Consider the following 18,659-nt stretch of genomic DNA (forward strand, 5'->3'; position numbering starts at 1 on the left):
GACGTTCATTTCAAGGAGGGTCTGTGGCAGAGACTTTTCCTCAAGTCCAAGTTCATTCAGGAGGGTCTGTGGCAGAGACTTTATCCTACAAATGTTCGAGTGATACTCCGGCTGCCAGGTCAGTGAGAGAGGCCTGTCCGGGTACACTAAACCCACTCACATAGGAGTGGCGCAGAAAAGTGTTACATGTGGGAAGCTTTTCCAAATTCTATGCCTGAATCTGCTGTTCTCCTTCTTCTTCCAAACTCTATCCTTTCATCACCAGTTCATTGTTTTTACCTGGCTGGGTAATAAAGAGCACAGAAAAGACACTTGTTGCCCACATTCCTTTACTATTGCTATATGCACCATTCACCCCTAGGAATTCGGAAGAGCCACAAGGTAAATGTGCCACCCAAAACAACCAGCAGCTCCTCCGGGGGTAGTGCTACACTTACAATTTCTTCTGAGGCTGGGTTCACACTATTGCAAGTTGGATGTTGGTTCCCGTCATCAAATTCGCAATAGCAGGAGATTTTGACCCACACTCTATGAAGCCGGTTCACTTATCTCCGCTGCGGCTCTGGTGCGAATTTGCACAGGGGTCCAGTGCATCTTTTGGTCCGTTTTAGGTCATAATTCAACCAAAAATTCAGGCTGCAATCGGACCTGAAACACTGGACCCCTGCTGTGAGTTGCATGCAAAGATAGCGGGAACCCGGCCTGAAAGTCCACTATTTATTGCAGGTTGAAGCTCTTGTTAGGAAACATTATAGATAACAGAAGGCTGAAGTATGATAACAGTAGCTTGATTATTTTTTCTGTTCTGAAAATACACACCGTCAGATGGTAATCAAAGTACAACTGTTGCTCATAGAATCACATATATTTTTTATGTTAGCTATGTATACGGTGCATCTTGTGAGTTAAAGGTCATGTAGTACTTTGTAAAACAGATTTCTTCAGTTAGAAGGGTCTATGCTTACTTGTTCTGGCTTTCTAGGTGTAGCTGATTGGTTAGCAAACAGGCACCAATGACAAAGGCTCTTTGTGCAAGTTTTAATTAGAGTGTTACTAAACCCACAACAGTAAAATCAGTCTGTATATGCACTTAAGCATGCTTGTTATAGTCACTATGGAACCTAAGGAGTTTATCCTCTGCAATGTGTAAAAAGCCTGTTTGATCCTGTGTTCTCTGATCCTCCCTTATTTTACTGTCCCCTAGCCATCTGCTGCTAGCACATGCTCAGTTTGGTGTGTATTGCTAGACTTTTTGTTTTTGAGGGTGCATGTGATCAGCACGGGGCCAATCAGCATTGTCCAAATAGAGGGTCAGGGGTTATGCAGCCTCATTGGACAGTCAGAGGAGAATGAAAACGCCTTCTACAAGCATTAACCAGACACCGATAGAAGTCATAAGACTGCTATATAGCTGATGACAAAGGGTATTTAACAGTTTATATTTGCTAAAATAATTGCATTTCCATGTTCTGTGTACTGTGGGGGACCAGATATAGTGAATACAGGGTCCTGGGTTCAGTAACACTTTAAGATCCCAATGTGTTAGGATTGTATTTAACCATAGACACTTAACTCCACCAAAATGATAGATGTAAAGGGAACATACATCGATAAGTGATGTCTATCATCTCTCTTTAATAAAGATAAGGGCCCGGATTCACATACATCGGCGCATAGATATGCCGCCGTAGCGTATCTCTTTTATGCTACGCCGACGCAACGCTGAGAGGCAAGCATGGAATTCACAAAGCAAATGCTCCCAACGTTGCGCCAGCATAACGAAAATTCGTAGGCGTAAGCCGGCCTAATTCAAAGTAGGTGGAAATGGCGTGCTTCATTTAAATGAAGCGTCACCCCATGCAAATGATGGGCCGAACGAACGGCACATGCGCCATCCCGTGGACGCATTCCGGTGCGCATGCTCAGAATCACGTCGAAAATACTCCCTAAGATACGTCGAATCACTGCCTACGACGTGAACGTAACCTACGCCCAGCCCTATTCACGTACTACTACGTAAACTACATAAAATACGACGGCTGTTCCCTGGTCCATACCTTTGCATGAGTTGCGCCTCAAAGATGGGGTTAACTATACGCCAGGACGTAAGCCTTACGTAAACCGTGTATATTAATGCGCCGGGCGCAAGTACGTTTGTGAATCGGCGTATCTCACTCATTTGCATATTCAAATCGTAAATCAATGGGAGCGCCCTCTGTGGCCAGCGTAAATATGCGCCCACGATACAACGGCGTAGGAAACTTACATCGGTCGTAGGAAGCCTATTTTCAGGCGTATCTAGTTCTGTGGGCACCGCGCACAGATACGATGCGCACATTTACACTTACGCAGCGTATCTCGAGATACGTCGGCGTAAGTGCTACGTGAATCCTATAAGTCTGCAGGGACTAATTAGGCAGAAAGGCCAGGCAACCTATACGTTTCCCAGCAAGCACTATACAAAAAGGGCCTGCATGCCACTAGGGGGCCCCATCAGGGTTGCCAGGCTCAGTAAAACCAGGGACAGTAAAACCTGTGTTTTTTTTACATCTGTTCCTGATATGTCCGAAACCAACATGCTTTTGATGTGAAAATCCCGAGATTTTAGCTGCCCCGCCTCTGCACTGCCTCCTGGCATGGTGGCCATCTGTAAGCCCGGGGGGCCCATAATCTTCTATTGCCTGGGGGCCCCATGAGTTGTCAGTCCGCCCCTGCCTGCATGTACTGTACTGGAATATGTTTCTAGACTCTGAAGGTACAGTTATACGGAAAAAGATTGACATTGTCAGTTTTTGAGTTAGTTTTTGAGTTAGTATGGCAAAACAAGTGACTACTTTATTTAAAACCCAATTGAAATGTACTCACAAGGAGAGTGCACTTTCCAATCCAGCGCACTGAATACAACAGTTTTACAATATCCAGAAGTATCCTTTTACATGGAGACATCCATCACGTGGAAAATGTAGAAAGGCCACTTGCCTCCTATTGGGCGAGCTGGCATCACGTGGCTCCGCCTCTGGTACATTTTATCACCTGATACATTCATATTCATAGGAATATGGGGGTCTCCAGATGAGGTAAGAGACAGCTTGAACAGGTGGTGGAGCACAGAGGTGATCACTATTGGGCACTTAATTCTAAGAGAGCACATGTATATGGTCATTTAATTACCTGCAGGCTACATTCCATATCCTTCCCACATTGCAGCCCTATTATTTCCAGCTTGCATGGTCTTTGTTTTCCACGCCTGTTTTTCACTATGTTCAATCAGTCCAGGACAGAAAGGGGTTTATTTCCAGATGCTACAAAATGTTGCAGACATCCTATTTAGAAGGTTACCCTTGCAGAGCTAACGAGAAAATGTAGGTCTTTTGGAAGAGGATTTATGCCATAATGCTCTAGAATCAGTCATGCAAAGCTCACTTAATACCACTCAGAGGCTCTCGCAATTATACATTATTCTTCATGCCCAATATACGCCTCTGCACCGTATGGGTATTCTGCAATCCCCCTCTGTGCTAAATGTGCCACTGTGCAAGGTGGCCTCATTCACCTTCTATGGCGGTGCCCTAAACTTCATCGTTACTGGGTGGGAGTGCTTAATACTATGTATATGATTTTTTTAATCACTATTCTGATTGAACCTACCTGGTGTATTTTAGGCATACTTGATGACCTCCCACTGACTGAGTTCCAGAAAGAAGCCATATTCCAAGCCTGCAGACTCCTCCTACAACAGTGAAAAACTGACAGGGCTTATACCCACAGAGAATAGGTAATCAGCATGGGAGACACCCTTAAGCCTAGTACACATGGCTGGATGTCGGCCAGCATTCAATAGAAACAGGCCAACATTTGGCCTGTGTGTACAGCAGCCGGTCTGACAGAAGCCAGTGACCGAAAAATGTCTCCCCCCCCCCCCCCCCCCTGTCAGGATGCAATAGCACTGCAGAGGAGATTGCTGTACTGCAATCGGATAGTTAGTACAGCGGCTCCTCCTGAGCTGTCAGTTTTTTTCCGTTCAACCCAGTGGTGTGTATGAGTATTTAGACTTGAAAAGGTAATTGTTCAGCATAGGGTATGCCTGGGAAAATTTGACAAGCTCCAGGGGGACTGGCTGGGAGTTCTGAGTGTTGCACCTGTGGACTTGGTGCTTGATAGAATTTTGGGCTGACCTTATTATATAACATATTATGGAGCTGATGGGGACCTCACCCCAAGTTGTCATACTCCTGTTACTGTATCCTACATCAATGTCTGTATCCTTTGGAATTTTTTATCTTTATTGTGACTATGTTCTATGAGTGATTGCTACTCTCTGGATGTACCATATCTTGTATAGTTCACAGGTACTGTGTTACCCCACTTCTGAACTGTATATTGGTTATAACTGCTTTGTTTGTTTGTTGAAGTTCAATAAACTTTATTTCTGATTAGGCCCCACGACTTTGAAGTAGTGTGAAAAGGGGCCTTAAAGGGTCACTAAAGGAAAAAAATAGTTTTGCTGAAATGACTGTTTACAGGGTATAGAGACATAAAAGTTAACTGATTCCTTTTAAAAATGATTACAAATAGATAAATATCAATCCTATAATGTGCCTGCAGGTTAGTTTCACTTTTAAACTGGTTTCATGTTCCTGTGAACTAGATAGACACACAGAACAAAAACAAACACATCCAGGGCAGTGTTTTGTTTTTAAAATGAATCTGATTGGTTCTGTTAAGTTTTAGACACACAGTAATGACAGCTTAGACCATCGTGAAAAGCTCCCAGTACTGTGGTTATAAGGAGCCAGACAACCAGGAAGTGTGGAGATCACAGCAGAATTACAGCAACTTCAAAGCAAAAACGAACAATAAGGACATGAAACCAGTACTGCAGTAAGGTAAAGGAAGCTATTTAGCTAAAAAAAAAAATTCCTTTAGTGATCCTTTAAAAAAATAAGTTGTATTATAACATTTATTTCAATGTTTTTACTTGTGTTTTACATGTATGTATTTACTTGTGTTTTATATGTATGCATTTACTTGTGTTTTAAATGTATGTATTTACTTGTGTTTTACATGTATGTATTTACTTGTGTTTTACATGTATGTATTTACTTGTGTTTTACATGTATGTATTTACTTGTGTTTTATATGTATGCATTTACTTGTGTTTTAAATGTATGTATTTACTTGTGTTTTACATGTATGTATTTACTTGTGTTTTACATGTATGTATTTACTTGTGTTTTACATGTATGTATTTACTTGTGTTTTACATGTATGTATTTACTTGTGTTTTAAATGTATGTATTTACTTGTGTTTTACATGTATGTATTTACTTGTGTTTTACATGTATGTATTTACTTGTGTTTTACATGTATGTATTTACTTGTGTTTTACATGTATGTATTTACTTGTGTTTTACATGTATGTATTTACTTGTGTTTTACATGTATGTATTTACTTGTGTTTTACATGTATGTATTTACTTGTGTTTTACATGTATGTATTTACTTGTGTTTTAAATGTATGTATTTACTTGTGTTTTACATGTATGTATTTACTTGTGTTTTACAAGTATTTTACATGTAAAATAATGTAATGTAAATAAAAAGGACAATGGTTCAATACAGAACACATGACCATGGCATCTTTTGCTGTATCATTTAGCAAAATGAGTAGACATGAATCATGAATCAAAGTCTTGAGTAAATTAGCAACATGCTGCCTATTTGCATAATAATCTATGCTATTTATCTTTAGTGTGATCAATCTTGATATGAAATTCATTTTTTTTTTGCTTTGAGCTGTGCTTTAATAGTTGGTTTTTTTTTTTTTTTTTTTTTTTTATCTATTTTTAAAATTCAGGGAATAGTACCCTGTCCCTCCAGTGGAAGTTAGGCTAAAACAACCCAAATGATCATGATCTGTTCAAATGGTCCATGATCAAATAGTTCACCATCCGACTGATGTTCTTTTAAACTGCTGCCATTATATCAAAGGACATATCTTCAGTTGTATTTCAAACAGGACAACCATATATCATTAAGTCTGCTGACTTTAAAGTTCACCTACAGGCTCCATGGACAATGTGGTAAAAACACACCTTGATGTATTGAATGTAAAATATTTTTTTTTAAATATGTCCTAAAAAAATGGCTAAAAACCAAAACAAAAGATCTTGATTCGGCTGCTGCCACATCCCCTGCTATGTGTCAATTATAATTTGCTCAAAGCGAAGCTCTTTGTGAAACCAGTCCATGGAACCCCACTGATGTGGAAGCCGTTTTCATGAAAGGTTATTTGATCTTACTAAAGGTTTCTTGGAACAAAACTAAAAAGATCTTGTCTGCGGTATGTCTTCTAATTACACTATACACATATATTACATTTATGTTATCATAGGATATAAAAATGGATTGAATAGCCACATTTTTTGCCTTGATAGTTTACAGTATATACCGTAAGAAAAAACACAAGGTGTCCCATATGACAACAAGATAAAGTAATGTAATAACGGCACCGAGGAGACACTCCCCCAATGCGGGGTTGTTTACCGTAACCAAAATCTACTGAGCAAATACACAAAAACCTGGGAGGGAACCCTTCAAGGGAAAAGGTCACCCCCAGAAAGGGGCTACTGTTGGTAAATCAAGGTCTATACTCGGTGGTACAAATAATCTCAATAATTTATTAAATATATAGTACTACAAAACAAGATAAAAAATGTCAATACATGTGATGACATAAAAAACGTGGCAGAGCTGATGGGTGAAAAGGTATGCTATCGCCTCGGCAATATAGTATGTCAGACTTACAAACAAAAAACATATAACAAACATATAACAATAAAACTCAGACAGTCCGGACACATGAGTGCTGCTTCTGTGATGGTTCACCAGGGTAAACCCCTATTGTAAATATTTTGATAAGTTATACTGTGGGTATATGCCTAATGAATGGGTGAACAAATCACAGAGGTGACACTGCGGGGAGGGGGAACAGGCTGAAATTGAAAATGCCCTGAATAGGTCTAGAATGAAGATGCTAAGTGGGCTGCTGTTGTATGACACAGCGGGGCACAAGTAGAGCCCGCTATCTGGCAAGATATGCCTTGCATGCAGTATCCAGAGCAATCAGTGTAGATGTTCAGGGTTTGAACAGGAATTGGGAATGGCAGTTCTACTGGTAGTAGTTGAACCCGGCGGGTTAAATGTATATACAGTCCCACTCCTGTGTCATGGACTCTGAGAGATCGAGGCAGTTCCCAGTATAAGTCACAGTTCCTGCGAGGAGAGTTCAGTGACGAGATATACTAGTCTGTGAAACTTGGCACAATTTGTAATTTGGAAAGATCTTACCAGCTGTGTGAGCCGCGATATGAGAAGTAACGGATGCTCTTCCAATTGCTTGCAGGGATTGCATTCAGATGTCTGACATTCCCAATAGATGTGGGGACATGTCACTGTGAGATGAAATCCTCAGAAGTGCGGCATAGGAGGCAGATAATTCACTTTGTTGTGTTTGTAGGCTATTGCCTGTGTCGGTGCACACTGAACCGGCCAAGATCGAGGAGAGTCCATTCAGCCGTGGAGATTTCCTCCGTCACCCGCCCCCAGCTGGGAGGGGGAGTGTGTGGATGTGTCTAGCGTCTGAGCGTGATGACGTCAACGCGTTTCGCAGATGACTTGCGTAGCTTCGTCTGGACGCTTGGAGGTGGGCAGTGCATCGCTCCTTCTTATGTGTGTTGTTGTGCACGCCCACTCTCCTGAACTGAAAGTTCAAATATTGATCTCGGAGTGTATGTTTGTAACAACATGTAATGTCCATAGAGACTGACAGATACAGATGTGGAATGCAACAAAAAGGGGGACGTTTTTTATATATCGGTGAGACTGTTCTGCTTGAAAAGTCATTGTTGCAAAATGTGGTCGTAGTGTATACTCCGCTTTATTATGTATACAGATAAGAGAGTAAGTCATTGCTCCTATAATAGGGTCTTTTACCACCGGACTATTCAGCCCGATATATATTTAATTAGTATAAGGGGAGACATTGACATGAAACGGAGAAGACGACCACATAAGCAGACAACAGGACGGACCCGATACAAGTAATAATAATGTTGATCAATCTCCTATCATGATTAGGGAGCGGAGGGATTATAAACAGATCTCCTTGGGAGGTAAGATGATATCAAGGATTGTGCTTAGATGATAACCATAGTGAGCAGGGGGACATAAGTTGTACAGTGAACGTCGCTGTATACAGTGAGTACAGTGGTCAGCGAGGTAAGTTTAATCTCACATGATCTCTCAGTTATATGTTAAGTAACCAACATACAGAATAATTATGGCCATTTCCAGTGGACATAATAAGCCATATGTAAAGTATGATAGAAAATAACGAAAAAGGTTTTGGGTGGGTGTGGTATGGGATGATTAATTGGAATGGAGATAGCTAGAGAAAGGATTGCATACTGAGTTCAGTGTTGATTCCCAGTGGCGCCAAAGATTTCAAAGTGTATATCCACCACTTTTCTTTCTGGACCAACACCTTATCGAAGTCACCTCTTCTCGCCGATAACCTCAGGGCATATATGCCTTTTACCCTAAGGCCATCGGGTTTGCCCCCATGATATTGTAAGAAGTGTTTGGCTATTGGACTGTCATGGAATTTTTCCACATATCCAGTTTTTTTGCGTTTCTCCTCCTCTTTTTCTTCGTTTTTAATGTCCCTGATATGTTCACCTATCCTCACTCTAAGTTGTCTCTTAGTCTTGCCCACATAAATTTTCGGACATGGGCAGGTGAGCATGTAGATAACTCTCTCTGTGGTGCAATTGATGAGACCCATAATCTTGTAGGTATTCTCACCCTTTGCATCGCAGAAGGTGTCTGTCCTCTCAACAAATGGGCACATTTGGCATTTGCAACATGGGAACATTCCATTACTGCGGGGGTATTTTGACAGCCAAGAAGTCTGTGGCTGTTTGGTAAACTCAGAATGGACTAAGAGATCCCCTAAATTTTTTGTTCTTCGTGCTACCATTTGTGGGCTAGTGCCAACAATTTTAGCAAGCATTTTGTTGCCGGTGAGAACCCCCCAGTGTTTCTCCAAGAGGTGTCTCAAATTCTCCCATTGAGGGCCGTATGTGGTGATAAGCCTCACTGGGTTGTTGTCACCACCGGCAATTGTCGGCATCTTAGTTTTAGTCCTAAGGAGACTGCTTCTGCTACGTTCAGCAGCTTTCTTTTTGGCAAATCTGATCTGCCTGTGGGAGTAACCACGCTCTCTGAACCTGTTATAGAGTTCCCTGCTTTCAATGTCATAGCTTGATTTGTCAGAGCAGTTCCGCTTAATCCTAATGAATTCCCCGATGGGGATACTATTTTTTTGCCAAAAAGGGTGGTGGCTGTTGGCCTGTAACAGGGTGTTGGCTGATGTCTCCTTTACAGTATATACAGTGGGGATCGAAAGTTTGGCCACCCCAGGTAAAAATTTTGCATAACGAAGACAAGGAAAGATGGAAAAATCTCCAAAAGGCATCAAATTACAGATTAGACATTCTTATATGTCAAAAAAAGTTAGATTTTATTTCCATCATTTACACTTTCAAAATTACAGAAAACAAAAAAATGGCATCTGCAAAAGTTTGGGCACCCTGCAGAGTTAATATCTTGTACTGCCCCCTTTGGCAAGTGTCACAGCTTGTAAACCCTTTTTGTAGCCAGCCACGAGTCTTTCAATTCTTCTTTGACGTATCTTTGCCCATTCTTCCTTACAAAAGTCTTCCAGTTCTTTGAGATTTCTGGGCTGTCTGTCACGCGCTGCTCTTTTAAGGTCTATCCATAGATTTTCAATTATGTTGAGGTCAGGAGATTGTAAAGGCCATGGCAAAACCTTCAGTTTACGCCTCTTGATGTAATCCCCCGTAGATTTTGAGGTGTGTTTAGGATCATTATCCATTTGTAGAAGCCATCCTCTCTTTAACTTCAGCTTTTTCACAGATGGCATCAAGTTACCATCCAAAATTTGCTGAAATTTTATTGAATCCATTTTTCCTTCTACTCGTGAAATGTTCCCTGTGCCACTGGCTGCAATATAACCCCAAAGCATGATTGATCCACCCCCATGCTTAACAGTTGGACAGAGGTTCTTTTCACTAAATTCTGTGCCCTTTTTTTCTCCAAACGTACCTTTGCTCATTCCGGCCAAAAAGTTCTATTTTAACCTCATCGGTCCACAGAACTTGTTTCCAAAATGCATCAGGCTTGTCTATACGTTCATTTGCAAAGTTCAAGCGCTAATTTTTGTGGTGAGGACGTAGAAGAGGTTTTCTTTTGAGGACTCTTCCATGAAGACCATATTTGTACAAGTATCTCTTTATAGTGGAATAGTGTACCACAACTCCAGTGTCTGCCAGATCTTTCTGGAGGGATCGTGCAGTCAAACGTGGGTTTTGAATTGCTTTTCTCACAATCCTGCGAGCTGTTCTGTCTGATATTTTTCTTGGTCTCCCAGATCTTGCTTTAACTTCCACTGTTCCTGATGACTGCCATTTCTTAATTACATTCCGAACAGAGGATATTGACATCTGAAAATGCTTTGCTATCTTCTTATAGCCTTCTCCAGCTTTGTGAGCGTCAACTATTTTCAGTTTCAGTTTTCTAGACAACTGCTTAGAAGAACCCATGGTGCCTATTGTTGGGGCAAGGTCAGATGAGTCTGGGCATTTAAAACCTTAGAGATTGACATCACCTGATCTTCCCAGACGATGATTGAGAACAATCCATGACACTAGCAGGTCTCAGCTTTGCAAAGGGAGCGGTGCATGCTATAAATTCTGCAGGGTGCCCAAACTTTTGCAGACGCCATTTTTTTGTTTTCTGTAATTAAATAATGGAAATAAAATCTAACTTTTTTTGACATATTATAAAAATGTCTAATCTGTAATTTGATGCCTTTTGGAGATTTTTCCATCTTTCCTTGGCTTCGTTATGCACATTATCACAAATTTTTACCTGGGGTGCCCAAAATTTCAATCCCCATTGTATACTTAGAAATCTCTGGTCAAATATAGAGCAAACAGACTGATAATACGATAAAATAAACATAACACAGTTTTTTTTGTTATTTCATCAACTACCGTATATACTCAAATATAAGCCAACCTGAGTAAAAGGACACAATTTTAACACAAAAAACTGGGAAAACGTATTGACTCGAGTATAAGCCTAGGCAGCAGCTACTGTAAGCGGAAAAGAGGGTCAACAATGCCCATTTGCACGCCTCACTGTGCCCATTGCAACCTCACTGTGCCGATTGCAGTCTCACTGTGCCATACCTCACTGTGCCCATTGCAGTCTCACTGTGCCATACCTCACTGTGCCCATTGCAGTCTCAATGTGCCATACCTCACTGTGCCATACCTTACTGTGCCCATTGCAGTCTCACTGTGCCATACCTCACTGTGCCATACCTCACTGTGCCCATTGCAGTCTCACTGTGCCCGAGTACCTGAATTCTTGACAGGCGTCCATTTTTTAAAAGTCGTGGCTTCCTTGTGGCGTTCCGTTCCGTGATAGGCATTTGACGCTGTGCTCTGCCTATCACAGAGGTCCTCTCATCCTCGGTCTCAGTTTCCCAGCAGACACTGTGTTCAGTGTTCCGCCAATAACCGACATTCTTTCATCCTCGGACAAGAGGGTCTCCGTGATTAAAAAAAGGGGGGATAGGGTTGGGACTTTACATGAGGCATATGATAGAACTACCACAGGCCTCCATCCCTGTAAATGGATTGAAGGGGGGAGGTTTTGGGGACTTTAGATGAGATGCGTTTTTAGCAGTATGCGATTAAATATATATATGGAATATAAAAATGGTTCCATAATAGCCAGGCTCAAAGTTACCAACCAAAGAAGCACTAAACCAAAATAACTTGTCTAGCTGTATGCATTAAAAACAGAGGTTTAGTTGCATGTATTTGCAAATACATGTGTGAGCTGCAGGCCCCGTCAAGGCACTCCGTGTACTGCAGTCCTAACTATGGATTTGAAAGTCTCCTAAATAGGAGCACATGAGTGCTAATAAATAGATAGGGGGCAGGTGATCACCTGACCATGCCCCTACCTATAGTTGGTCTAGCAAAAAAGATCACTGGAAAAACAAAAGAAATGCAAGAGTGGAACCAAACATGCCTACCAAACCAAAATACCACCAAACTAAAGGCGGACCACATCAACCTGGGTCAGCTAGTCAAAAAATGACAATGCATAATTAACTGTCGGTGGTAGATCTGTGGAGGCACTTTATTCCACTCCTGAAACGCATCTCCATCCCTGGATAGTGTTAAGAAAAAGGGGGGATAGGGTTGGGACTTTACATAAGACATATGATAGAACTACCACAGACCTCCATCCCTGTAAATGGATAGAAGGGGGGAGGGGTTTGGGACTTTAGATGAGATGCGTTTTTAGCAGTATGCGATTAAATATATATATATGGACAGAGCTTTTTTTCTCAGAAAATAGGTGCAGGAACTCAACCACGACCCCGTTCAGATTTCAAAAACAGTACAAGGGTCTTAAAGGGGCATTAAATACCAGGATTGCATTACATACAGAGTGCAGAGTTCAGGGGGTTACACACAGAGTGCAGAGCTGTCACTTGTAAACACAGAAACCAGACTTCTGTGTTTACAAGTGATTGTGGTGAGCGGGCACCAAAGGGTCTGAGCCAGAGGTGGTGGAACTGAGTTCCCCCAAGTTCCCCCTGAAAAAAAGCCCTGTATATGGAATATAAAAATGTTTCCTTAAAGCGGTGGTTCACCCTAAATTTTGACTTTGGCTGTATTAAACCACCAGCCATCGACAATAACTGATCCGTTTTTTTTTGTTTTTTTTAATCGCGATCCTTACCTTTGTAATGCAGCATTTTCGGTCCTGTCAATCACTTTTCCCCACGGGAGTGGGCGTGTATCACAATTTCCCCCGACCAGCGCTGTCTCCTGGGAATGAGTTATGAGAATCCCAGGAGACGCGCTGTGCTGTAATCCCGCGATATCTCGCGGGTCACGTGACTCAGCAAGCGGGTCATGTGACGTGGGCGGCGACGAGAATTCTCCATTTTTTTCACCGTATCCCGGAAGGACAAGCTGCTGGGCCTCACAGTGCCCACAGTAAAGATGGAAACGTCCATCTCGGGATTTTAAAACATATAGTTTTCGTGAGAAATGCAATGCAGCGGGCTGAAAGACTGGGAGACACGAGTGCTTATTTGAACAAGATAAGCGTGGCAGAAGCACCCAAAAAAAAAAAAACGAAAACCCGCGGAACCCCCGCTTTAATAGCCAGGCTCAAAGTTACCAACCAAAGAAGCACTAAACCAAATTAACCTGTCTAGCTGTATGTCTGTGATTGGCAGAACACTGAACACAGTGTCTGCTGGGAAACTGTCCGAGGATGAGAGGACCTCCGTGAAAGGCGGAACACAGTGTCAAATGCCTATCACGGAACGGAACACCAGGAGGAAGCTGCGACTATAAAAAAAATGGACGCCTGTCAAGAATTCAGGTACACTGACTCGAGTATAAGCCGAGGGGGGGGGGGGGTATTTTCAGCTCTAAAAAAAGGGCTGAAAAACTCAGCTTATACTCGAGTATATACGGTAATTTCATTGGATGGATGACCATAACATATAGACATAACTATACATGATGTACCCCCCCTCCCCCCATGCCAGATCATTAAAGTGGAATGACAGAGACTCTCCTGGCCACTAATGCCTGGTAAACACAATGTGATTATCAGACGAATGATCATATGTTTTTTTTTGTTGCATGCTAATCTCATATCGCAAATGAAGAGGTTACTAAAGTTACGTAAATTCTTGTACGACAAAATAAAAATTCATAAGTGATAAAATATATTGCATTTTTTGGTGAAAACTGAACTAATTAAACAAAAATCGTACGATCTGTTATCATACGCCAATTTTTTTTGTGCTTGTCCCATAATATTGAATGAACTGTCATGATCGGCTCTCGAAAGCTGTGTACTAACAATCAGTTAATCGTACGATTCATTTGAAAGTGGTATTTTTCATGCGATTTTCTGATTCTGTGTACAGTGCATCTGGAAAGTATTCACAGCGGTACCCTTTTTCCACATTTTGTTATATAACAGCCTCATTCCAAAATGGATTTCATTCATTATTTTCCTCAAAATTCTACAAATAATGATTTTGTTTGAAATCTTTGCAAATTTATTAAAAATAAAAAATGAAAAAAATCACATGTACATACTGTAAAGCCCTGTACACACAATCGGTTTGTCCGATGAAAACAGACCAATGGACTGTTTTCATCGGAAAAAACGATTGTGTGTGGGCCCCATTGGTTTGTTTTCCATCGGTGAAAAAAAAAATAGCAATTTTTTTAAATATTTCCTATGGATAAAAAAACGATAGAAAAAAACGATTGTCTGTGTGGAAGTCCATCAGTCAAAAATCCATGTATGCTCAGAATCAAGTCGACGCATGCTCGGAAGCATTGAACTTCATTTTTCTCAGCACGTCGTAGTGTTTTATATCACCGCGTTTTGGCACGGTCGGATTTTTGACTGATGGTGTGTAGGCAAGACTGATGAAAGTCAGCTTCATCGGATATCTGACGAAAAAATCCATCAGATTAGATTTCATCAGATATCCGATTGTGTGTACGAGGCTTTAGTATTCACAGCCTTTGCTCAAAACTTTGTTGAAACACCTTTGGCACCAATTACACTCAATTGGCACTCAAGTATTTTTGAGTATAATGCTATAAGCTTGGCACACCTATTTTTGGACAGTTTCCCCCATTCTTCTTTGCAGAACCTCTCAAGCTCCATCAGGTTCGATGGGGAACATCAGTGAACAGCCATTTTCAGATCTCTCCAGAGATGTTCAAGTCAGGGCTCTGGTTGGGCCATTCAAGGACATTCACAGAGCTGTACCGTAGCCACTCCTTTATTATCTTGGCTGTGTGCTTAGGGTCGTTGGAAGATGAACCTTCGCCCCCAGTCTGAGGTCCAGCGTGCTCTGTAGCAGGTTTTCATCATGGTTGTCACTGTACATTGCTGAATTAACTTTTCCCTCAATCCTGACTAGTATCCCAGTTCCTGCCACTGAAAAACATCCCCACTGCATGATGCTGCCACCACCATGCTTCACTGTAGGGATGGTATTGACCAGGTGATGAGCGGTTTAACACAGGTGGACTCCAATCAGGTTGTAGAAATATCTCAAGGATGATGCACCTGGGCTAAATTTTGAGTGTCATGGTAAAGGCTGTGAATAGTTATGTACACTTTTTTATTTTTAATAAATCTGCAAAGATTTCAAAAAAACATCTTTCATGCTGTCATTATTTGGTATTGTTCGTAGAATTTTGAGGAAAATTGTGAATTTAATAAATTTTGGAATAAGGCTGTAACATAACAAAATGTGGAAAAAGTGAAGTGCTGTGAATGCTTTTCCGGCTTTGGGCCATAAGGATGTATCGGTTGACAGTTTGATAACATAGGGCAGTACTAAGCACAGATGACAAGTCTATCTAGGCAGAAATCTATGCTCAATAACAGAGAGCAGAACTAAGTACAGAGTACGGCCCCGTACACACGTCCGAGGAACTCGACGTGCCAAACACATCGAGTTCCTCGTCGAGTTCTGTGTGAAGCCGCCGAGGATCTCGGCGAGCCAACTTTCCTCATTGAACAACGAGGAAATAGAGAACATGTTCTCTATTTGGCCCGACGAGTTCCTCGTCGGCTTCCTCGGTGAAAACTGTACACACGACCGGGTTTCTCGGCAGAATCCAGCTCCGATCGAGTTTCTGGCTGAATTCTGCCGAGAAACTCGGTCGTGTGTACGGGGCCTCCAGTGTCATTTTGGTCCGAAATCCAAGCACTATGCCTATGCCTAGAATTTGGGAGTCCCCAGAAACAAAGATGAGTTTCTTGTTATTTAGAAGCACTTATAGCTTGTGAAATAATTGGCTTTGCCAAGTTCAATTTAAATGTAGTCTCTTACTACTGAGATCCAAAGAAAAATGTGTACACTGCTACATGTGAGCGATCTACCACCAGTTCAGCTGCAAGCAGATGATGGTCGGGCTCATTGCACTCTGGCAAATCAGTCAACAGGAGAACATAGATCACTGATACTCTGAGCTTCAGCAAAAATCTAGGTCTGATCTTTATCGCATAGTTACATTGGTCCAGCTTTGGCATATCTCATACCTGATGGACAGCTAAGGAACTGACAATTGTTGTTTTTTTTTTGTCCATTCAAGTAGTCAAGGTTTACTGTATGTACCGCCATTCCTTTTCATGAAACAACTGTAAAATAAGCCTTAGGGCTCGTTAACACTAGCTGTTAATGGGCAGCAGGGCCGTCTTAATAGCATCATGGGCCCCTGGGCAAAGTAATGCTCTGGGGCCCCTACAATGATGATAGTGCAGGTAAACAGACATCAAGTAGGTAGGAGGCAAACTGCCTCCCCTGTGTATCTATCACTCTCAGTGCCATCATGGGGCTCCCAAATTTGGGGCAGCGTGGGCTCAAGGGCCAGCTGCTTTGGGGAAAGTGCAGGGGCCCTCCATGCAGCTGGGGCCCCTGGGCAGTGCCCAGGTATGCCCTCTCATTAAGACAGCCCTGATGGGCAGTAAAAACCCACGATTGAGTCGTCCTTTTACTGCCCCTCAACTGCTACCTCCTTTAGCTGCAGAGGCAGCAACTGGTGGTGTAAACATGTCTACAGAAGTGATACCCCTTTTTCTTTCAGTAGATGCAGCGCCCACCAAACAAATGAATGGGGCCGCACCGCATGTGCCCCGCAACCGTGTCAATTGCACATGGTTGTGGCATGCTAGTGTGGGATTCAATGGGTTAAAGCAGGCAATACAACACCTCCTCGCTGCCGGTCAAATGCTCTCTAAAATGAAAAGAATCAGGAAACAAGAAGAATCACCATTTTAGACTGTTGTCACCAGAACATTTGTCCATATTAGGACATTTAACCTCACCTCCTGTTCTGGTGACAATTCCAAAATTAAGAGCAACAAATCTGCAAAAAGATCTAATCCTTCCCCACTAGCATAGGTTTTAAATTTTAAATAAGAAAAGTTAAAGAGGTTGTAAAGGTTCAATTTTTATTTTCTAAATAGGTTCCTTTAAGCTAGTGCATTGTTGGTTCACTTACCTTTTCCTTCTATTATCCCTTCTAAATGTTATATTTCTTTGGTTTCTTTGTCTGAATTTATCACTTCCTGTTCCTCCTCCGTAAGCTGTTCTGGCTGACTAACCCCCAACCAGAACGGCTCGGATGATGGGGGCAAGCTTACTGAGGAGAAACAGGAAGTGAGAAATTCAGACAAAGAAAAAAAAACATTTAGAAGGGAAACCGAAGGAAAAGGTAAGTGAAGTAAAAATGCACTAGCTTAAAAGAACGTATTTAGAAAATAAAAAACAAACCTTTACAACCCCTTTAACAGAGGAACAAGTGATGATCAGTTATCATATAATGTGATTTTATAAAAATCATAACTATTATCAAAACTTACCATTGTCTTCTGATTTTGAATCCTTAAGAAAATTCACCACTATTAATGCAACACAGACTGCGGTCATCAACACAAAAAGGGCAATCAAGACTGCCTCCAGAGATGACAACTTTTTTGACTTCATCCTGTCTACGCCAAGAACTCAGGAGTGAATGGATTCACCCCAGAGATGACTGATGGAAAAGTGATTTAGGAGGAGAGCAGTTATTAGATATCAATGTAATATACTTATTTTTATCAGGTCTATCTATATTGCAGTGACCCTTGATCAGTTCACTATGGAGATTTGTGCTGTGAAAAGCAAGTTGCCATCCACCAGTGCTTTATTGTAATGTGTAACTGTTCAATATTTACAGAGGCCCTGTAAAATAAAGAAATAGTAGTTGTCATTTTTTTATTTCACTCGATATTTGCGTGACTGTTTATCAAATCTACTTTATATTTTCAGTAAAAAAGAAAGAAACACTAAAATTACATATTTTTTGCACATAAGAACTATTTCATCTCTAATTATTTTACAAATTAAACATGTTGCAGTGTTGAGTAAATAGATACCAAATACGTCAAGCCTAAAAACTGTGTGTGCCCACAAAATGGCAAAATGCCCACATTAGTGGGCATGCTCAGGGCAACAGGGGTGCTTTTAGATTTTTTGTTTTTGTCATTTTAATTAATTGTATTAATATTAGGCTTTTATATGGTTTTTAAGCATTTAATTTCATCACTATCACGAGGGGGGCTAAAACATTTTTTATTTTAGGGCATACAAATACAATAAATTACACAATTTTGGGTAAAATATAAAAGCTGAGATTGCACAGAGTAGATAGATACCCAGCAAACCTTATGTAGTGCTACCCAACAAGGGCCCCTGGCTCTTCCTTAACAGTACAGAGGCTCCCCACCACCTGCAAGCACCAGCCTAAACACACAGGGGCAGATCCACATAGATCTGCACCCGCGCAGCGTATCAGAGATACGCTAGGCCGCCGTACCTTACCTGGCGTTCTTTCAAATCCTCAAAGATTTTGCGCCGTAAGTTACGGCGGTGTAGTGTATTTCTGGCCGCG

General features: G+C 41.5%; 1 protein-coding gene across 1 annotated transcript in view; it reads right to left on the reverse strand.

Annotated features, from left to right (window-relative positions):
• LOC120916904 (ovochymase-2-like) overlaps positions 1-17,792 on the reverse strand; it is a 147,169-nt gene extending 129,377 nt beyond the window's left edge. Inside the window, exon 1 of the mRNA XM_040327850.1 lies at positions 17,590-17,792. Coding sequence (XP_040183784.1) covers positions 17,590-17,713 — 124 coding nt within the window. The 5' untranslated portion in view covers positions 17,714-17,792. The remainder of the gene's footprint in view (positions 1-17,589) is intronic.
• Between the last annotated feature and the right edge of the window lie 867 nt (positions 17,793-18,659).

Source organism: Rana temporaria, chromosome 1 (genome assembly GCF_905171775.1).
Source record: "Rana temporaria chromosome 1, aRanTem1.1, whole genome shotgun sequence".
Lineage (NCBI taxonomy): Eukaryota > Metazoa > Chordata > Amphibia > Anura > Ranidae > Rana > Rana temporaria.